Source organism: Manis pentadactyla, chromosome 1, assembly GCF_030020395.1.
Source record: "Manis pentadactyla isolate mManPen7 chromosome 1, mManPen7.hap1, whole genome shotgun sequence".
Lineage (NCBI taxonomy): Eukaryota > Metazoa > Chordata > Mammalia > Pholidota > Manidae > Manis > Manis pentadactyla.
The window spans coordinates 182,858,758-182,866,903 of record NC_080019.1 but is presented as its reverse complement, the minus strand read 5'-3'; the positions used below and the strand labels follow the sequence as shown (position 1 = coordinate 182,866,903).

The 8,146-nt window shown below is 37.8% G+C and overlaps 1 protein-coding gene across 1 annotated transcript; it reads left to right on the top strand.

Moving 5' to 3' along the window:
- Positions 1–3,785: 3,785 nt before the first annotated feature.
- LOC118932666 (keratin-associated protein 13-1-like) lies at positions 3,786–4,578 on the top strand. Its single transcript, XM_036926333.2, has one exon. It carries the CDS (start codon positions 3,821–3,823, stop codon positions 4,244–4,246), a length of 426 nt encoding a protein of 141 aa, XP_036782228.1. The 5' UTR covers positions 3,786–3,820; the 3' UTR covers positions 4,247–4,578.
- Positions 4,579–8,146: the final 3,568 nt, after the last annotated feature.

The window sequence follows — 8,146 nt, the reverse complement described above, 5'->3', positions numbered from 1 at the left end:
AATATCAAGAATGGTAACAGGAAAGAAAGAAGGAATCCTATGCACAACACTCGCCAGGAACAGACCCGCTGAACTATGTCTCATGGCTCCTTAACGGCGCCCACCCAAACCTTAGTCTACTTTGACTGGGACAGACCTCTCAAAGGAATTACTCTCTGGGCACCATGGATGTTGCCAAGTCATATTTTAACATCATAGAATTTGATAACTGGAATGGGAAAAGAAGAACACGGAGTTAAGCAGTGTGCACTGTTAGTAAATGACACCAAAACAAGGACCCTAGATGACAGGTGTCCCAGATGTTGGGGCTCTCACCAGGTGTCTCCAACAGACACTGGGATATCATCACCTCTGCTCTTCCTGTTCTTCCAATTGTCCACTCACCACTGTGCTTGGCCAACTATACAATACTAAACAAGGGCCACTCCAGGAAAAATCAGGTTCTATTCCTCTTTAGGGCTCCTGCTTAATTCCAAGGGACAGCGAGCCTAGGAAACAAAGAAACCTCAAGTACCCTCTGCTTTTAAGCTTTTGAAAATGCAAAAGTACCTTGTAATAACCTCTTCCTCTTTAGCTTTCTTTTTCCCCCTCTCCTCTCTCCAGCATCCTCACCCATGCCCTGCACTCTGCCCCTCCATGAGGAGACTTCCTGAACAGAAAACTCACCCAGTTCTCCTTTACCTTTCAGAAGCCAGATGAGTAAATGCCGTCTTACGGAGTGAACTTCTGCAGGGTACTCAGTGTGCTTTTGGTCAGCAAAACTTTAGAAAGAACAAAATAGGGCCATGGATGGTGACACCCTAGGATCAGGAAGAGGCCAGACCTCCTCATAGTGGGAGGAGAGGAAAGGTGTTCACACACATGTACACACACACACACACACACACACACACACACACACACACACATACATCTTCTAGCATGTGCACTTTCCCCTTTACTCACTACTTTCCACTAAGCCAGGACATGATACCTGCTGGAAAAATGTAAACCCAACTTTATCTGACCAATGACTTCTGGAAAAGTTTCCAAATCTGTTAATAGATAGAATCAACCTTTGCTCACTTACCCTATCAAAGAAAGAACAAAAAGTAGTCCATATTAACATAACCTTCTTACATGCCCCATGTCATTTCAGACCTCTACTATCTAAGTTCCCTTTTCATTCAATCAACATATATCTGTGGATTGCCTTCTATGTGCCATGGACCTATATGTAGCATTTCAATTCCACTAGTATGTTCACTATACCATTCCTCTGATTCCTAATTCTAAAACCTTTTTTATTCTGCTTTCTAATTTTAGCTACCATGGTCTGTCAAAATTGCTAGTCCTCTCTCCCGTATTTATAGTGAGTCATTACTAGTCATCATGAGGCCATCTGCAGTGCACTCAGTAGTGACACGCAGCCCTTGTTCAAACCATAAGATGCTGCATCTTGCAGGATGGACATTAATGTTACTAAACATTAAACATTCATAACAGCTACTATATCCGTGCAGGAGCAAGAAGAGGGAGTGAGGGATAATGTTAGTAGGAACTTACCATTACAATAGAATTATAATGTTATAGACAGAAAATAGATCTCCTTTTCTCTCTTATTAATGCTGTACTTTATATTCTTGGGATGACAATCCTTGCACAGAGGTGGTTACAGTTGTCAGGAATGTAGTATGATTTCATGCACTGTGAACATTGCTGGCAAGCTCTTGCTAACCTTTTAATTTAAGGGAGGGATCTGTACAATCGTGGTACATCAGAATCACAGGTGGAGCAGCCTGTGGGGGGCGCGGTCAAATACCTGGGTTTAAAAAAAATTTTATTTATTTTCTGGTTGATTTGTATGCTCTATAACGATCCATTGTTAGTTCTGTTGCATGTTTAGAAACAAAACACCACTGGTTTAAGCCTTTGCCCAATGTATAAAACCAACTCAAATTCTGATGTTCCGTGAAGTATTTTAAGTCAGAGGATCATAAACATACATGAGGTGGTACAGTTGACCTGTAACGTTTCATGATTGATGTTGTATATTCCAGTCTGTCAACACAGACACATTATATATTCTATAAAACATAGAAGAAGAGCCTTCCAGTGCACAAGAGGGTTTGCTTTCACATCATGTCTTAAAACTCAAAGCCCCCAATTCATCTCTCACTCCCACATTTGTGATAGAGTCATTAACTAACAGAACAAAATAATAGCAGAGGCTTGATGGCTAATGGCAACTGAAATCTGGCCTCAGAGTTGGGAAAAAAGAGGAGTAGTTGGCGTTGTAGGGACTTATAGGAAGCATACTCCATGGCCTGTATTCAGTTCTAGGCAAGTGCATGAAAGGGAGCCTAGTTAGCAAGATTTTCAGAATTTTTAAAGGAAGTCAGGAATCTATATTTTATGTGAGTCCTTTTGATTTTTAAATACTGGCCACCAATTTGAAGCTGGGATCCTACAGTTGTGCAATAAACAAACCTATGGTGTGGGCTGGATTTGACAGAGACCCTGAAAGTGTGTGTTCTATCATTTCAACTGGAATCATTCACTCCGCATTGCTGTCGGGAGGGTTAGACACATACAGGAAGAGAAGGGCATCACTGAGGGCGGGGAGGGCAGCCAGGAGGCTGAGCCAGTGTAGACAGGTTGCTGACTTTATTCTTTGATTAACACTGGTTCTGCCTCTAGTCATCAAAAAGTTACTCTTACTTGTGAGAAGACTACTATTTTCAAGAAGTTCTTTGGAAAACACAGATTTGAGAAAGGCCTAGTCTTCATAGCACTGCGTGGACTAGGGTTTTTATCCCAATGGCTAGAAGCCCATAGGAAAAATAAATTCAGAAACTTAAATTACAGTAAGATAAGTTTTCAATAATTAGCTTTTCAATAATTAGTTTGATGTGAGGTCAACTACTTCAACATTCCTTTGACTTATAAAAGTCCTATATTGGGCTTCCTTTTCCAGAGTTACAATTAAACATACTTTTACATTGAGGAAAAGTTGATTATTTCAGCAAATACAGTACCTGACTGTATTAAGACCAGCCAGGTTGTCTGGGGGCTAAAAAGACAGTCTTGCCCTTCTCTCTACTACTGGGCCTGGTTTCTTCACCTCATCTCAATAGTGCCCCCACTTTATTTTTCTTCACATGTGTGCATATTGGTTTCTTTTTGCTTTAGATTTGATCTCATTCTTCTAAAGACTAAACTTTTAAAATACACTGGTTCAGGATTACGCCATTCCTCATCATCTCTCTCAATCCCTTTTATATGGCACTGAGATAGTCAGTGTTGCTAATAGTAAACATAAGATGGAAAATTGTATTAGAGAATGTGAATCATTAGTTTGATGCAGACACAGTCTTTAGGTTCCTCATCAAGATCATACTGTTGCTTCTCAGCCACTGACATAAAAGGGAGATGACGGCACTGCAACCCATACCCCAGGAAGAAAGCGTCCCGCAGCCACAACAGGAGCACATACACAAATAGTCATGGCCAGAAAAAATCAGAGGGGCTTTTCTTGTCATGATGGGGTAGGCATTAACTACACATCATCATAGCATTTAGATGAAAGTCATTGACATGGAGCTATAAAAACAAAATGAGTTCACACTTAAATATAAGATGAAGAGAGTTAGTTAACTGCAATTACAAAGAGGATTACTGGTGACGTGTATGCCAGTGAGGAACTCCAAGAGTGGGAAAGATGACACTCTAAGGCACCACACCCACTGCTGAGAGTGTATAAATGCCACAGCCCAAGAGCAACATTCAAACTCAAGAGTCTTTTCCCTGTAACTCAGCTGAACTCACGTCACCTGTCAACATGTCCTACAACTGCTGCTCCAGAAACTTCTCCTCCTGCTCCCTCGGGGGCTACCTGCGCTACCCAGGCTCCTCCTGTGGCTCTTCCTACCCCAGCAGCCTGGTCTACAGCACCAACCTCTGCTCTCCCAGACCCTGCCAGCTGGGCTCCTCTGTCTACAGGGGCTGTCAGACGACCCGCTGTGAGCCTGCCAGGTGCCAGACGTCCCGTGTGGTCTCCAGCCCCTGCCAGGTGTCCTGCTACCGCCCGAGGACCTCCACGCTCTGCAGTCCCTCCCTGTCAACTTACTCTGGGTCTCTGGGCTGTGGGTCCAGCAGAGGCTACTCCCTGGGCTGTGGATCCCTCGGCTTCAGAACCCTGGCTTGCGGAGTCCGTGGTTTCCCTTCTCTGAGCTATGGCTCTCGATTCTGCCTTCCATCCTACTAGATTTCCAAGACCTTCCAGTCTTCTTGCTACAGATCAACCTGTGGATCTGGCTTCTACTGATCATAGTAAATTTTTAATCTTGTCCGATATCATCAATGTCTCTCCTCATCATTATCTGCAGAAAGGATTACTCTCTTATTCTCTGATTATCAAATTCTTACCTTGTCTCTGGCCCCAAATACTGGCTGAAAGACTATCTGAAAAATTATGTAATTCATGTAGTAATTCAAACAAAGTCTGAAGTCTGAATTGGAGATGGAATTCATGTTATTGGATTTTTTTTTCCAAAATTGTATCAAAAATCAAATCACTAATAAATTTATTGGTTCTGATATCCAGCTTTGTTTGTTGTTCTTATATTGACCAGGGTTTTGATTATCATAAGTAAAAGATACAGTATGAAAAAGATAATTATGCACATGGAAATAGGTTTTGAAATCCTAAGAAATTAGCAATTTGAACTAGTTTCTAGGGACCTCAGATATTTTTCTTACCCAAATTATAGGTAGTGGAAGACTATTGTTTGAATATATAGACTTCTATAAATTAAAATCTCATAATCAGGAATTTAACTGATTCCCTGGTAAGATGCAGATCCTCATGTGAACAGCAACAGGTATAAGGTAGCAGACTAGTTAATAGGATGCAGAGAACAAAAATAATATTTAGATTTATATGGCTAGGGTTATATATGAAAGAAAAATTGAATAGAAGACAAATGAAAATGATTGTGTGTGAATTTTAAGTAACTTTGAAATCATTTGTTGGTAAAAGTGATCAAATATATGCATCTCACTGATGAGTATTCAATATGATCTTCTTACGTGTAGTGAGCAATACCATGAAATTTGAATGAAGAATCTAAAACCATAAGGTTGATTTCCACCTTAGTGTTTAAGTGTTTAATCATGCTTCAAACTAAATGATAATAAGCATTTGAAATCATCAGAAGTGATGATTTAATGTGTATCTTAGCAAAAAAATGTTATTTCTATTTTTCATGGTAATATTCTCTGCTTTTTCTCAAAGTTTTTCCAGAAATAGTAAAATGACAAGATAGGTAGCTTTTGATAAGGAACCTAAAACTGAGAAGGCAGAGCTAAAACATGTTCAGTAAATACTTCCATCCCTTATCTCTTAAGGCAATAGGATAGCCCTTAGAGAAAGATTCTCATTTTAAATTTGTTGTAGTAAAGGTAAGAAAATGGAGAAACAAAGAGAATTAAGAACTTATAAGCAAAACCTGTCCCATGACATCTCAAAAGATGGAACCTACTTGGAATTGCAAAGACACAGTAGTATTGGAGGGAGCAAAGGAGATGTCTAGGAAGATAAAATGGGATAAACCAGGCAGAGAAGATGGAAAATGCCTCGTATATTCAAGGAATGATTGGAAACATTGCTAACTTACCATTTAAGAAGTGTTTATATGGAATGGCAATGACAAATATGATAAAAAATAGTTGATGAGTAACCACCACTCTACCATCTAGAGGTATTACATTTTAGATTGCACTAATTCATGTTTTCATCCCTTCCCATTCAAACCACTAAAAATAGTTTTGTGATTGGACACTCTTACTCCATTTCTCTCCTACTATAATCACTTTTTCATATTTTATAAAATAAGTCTTCCATCTAATGATTAGTTATGAATTTTAAGTTTATTTCGAAGGGAGAATAAGGTAAAAATCAATATGCTTACAAATGAAAAAAATATATTTGGAACCAATGTCTTGTTTAGAAAATCTAGACAAAGAAAACTATGTGAAAATGTCCATAGATTACCAGAGCCAAAATGTCAGGGAGGTCTTAACAACTACAACAAAAAGTCATAATATTTGTGACTACTTTTAGATTAGGAATGTGGTTGAGTCCAAAAGAGAGGCTGATGAGATTCATGAGCTGAGGTAAACAAAATTGAAGGTTAGAAATTTCCAATGATTTGGGCCAAAATTGTCTAGTACTCTTAACAATACCTTTGGAATAGGGTGAAGCATAAGTATTTACCCCTTCCTTTGAAATAAAATTCAGGTCCAAACTTTACATTTCCCTGTATGGCCCTGGAAGATGACTGGTTAGCCAGAGACGGGTAAGATTCCTCAAGGGAGGAACAACCTAAGACAGGCACAGTCACAGGGGGGCCATCAGGTGAGAAATTGGGGATCAACAGAGGTGAGGCTTAGAACCTCACCCCCCCTGTTTTGAGAGAAATCTTCTGCATCCGTGGATGTTTTGTTGCCCTTATCTAGCTTGGATTAATACTTAGTCTATAGGCACACACCTGATCATCTACATTTGCCCTCTTACAGCACTAAACTATGTTTTCTACCTTTATCTTGCATCTACCTACCACTTCAGCATTTTATTAAAATAATAATAATAGTAATAATAATAATAATAAGGGAGAAATGTGGAAAAAAATAAAAATAAAAAATAAAAATGTAAAGTGTTTAGCACACTGCCAGATCACCTGTAAATTGTAGCTGCAGTATTAAATTAAGCAAAGTGGAAAAAAAAAAATTCAGGTCCAACTCTTCAATACTTGATTAGTTTAACATGGTAGATGGATGAGCCTTAATTTACTTCTTTATATATACATGCATACATATATATATATGTGTGTGTGTGTGTGTGTGAATGCAGATACTAATTTATAGATAGCTATAGGTATAATTGTAGATGTAGTTTTCTATAGACACAGATGAATATACAGTTTATATAAATATACAGCTATAAACAACTATAGAGATGAGATAGACATAGACATAATAGAGATATAGTTGTAAGGTCTGATATACCAGGAAAATTAACCAGACTTCAAGAAGTTAAGAAATGACTAAATATATATATATATATACACACACATACACACACACACACACACACACACACACACATATATATATATATACATACATATACATGCCATATTTTTGAAACAGACTCACAAGAGATTCAGTAAATGGAAATATTGGATTGCACATAGATGTTAAAATAACTGCAACTGATACGCTTATGAAATAAAAGCAGAGATTTAAAATTTTGACAGAGCACTGAAGCATATTTAGAGGACCATGTAGATTTCACCCTGAAAAACACAATAAATTAAATGTAGATTTAAAATTAAAAGGGATTAAAAAGAAGTTGGACACAGCTGGAGAGAGAACTAGAGATTTTTCAGTAGAATATATTTAAATTAACAAAAAAGAAAAATATAAAAATATTGTTCTATATTCAGAGAATATGGAGCATGGAGACTATGGAAAGGTTTAACATACTGTAACTGAAGTCTTAGAACAAGACTGTGTGTGTGTGTGTGTGTGTGTGTGTCTGTGTCTATGTATGTATATAATAGCAGTCAATGAAAAATTAACAGCTATTGACCAGTCAAGATATCACCTAATTCCAAGAGAAGTAACATGCAATAGAAAAAATCCAGGCAGAATTTTCCAAATAGCAAAACACTATCAATTCACAAGTTCCAAAAATATTACAAACCCCATGCATGGTAACCCATGAGAACACCAAGGTATATTGGAGTCAAACTGATGAAGAAAAAGAAAAAGAAAAAGAAAAAAGTTAAAGCAATGAGAGGGACAAAAGTGCCAGTTGCCTTCAAAAAAGCAACAATAAGATTGACAATTAAATTCTAAACAGAAAAAAATAAGGAAGGAAAGCAATGACATTTCCTCAAGCTTTTGAAAAAAGAAAACTTTTTAGCTAGAATGCTTGACTCGTTGGTATCTGTTGCAAAAATGGAGGGGAAGTAGAGACATTTTCAGATAAAAACATAGAGAATTTGTCACTAGCGTTCCAGAATTAAAATATATAGGAAAAATTATATATAGTCAAAAACAAAGTGATCCCAAAGTATACCGAAAAGATGTAAGAAGGAAT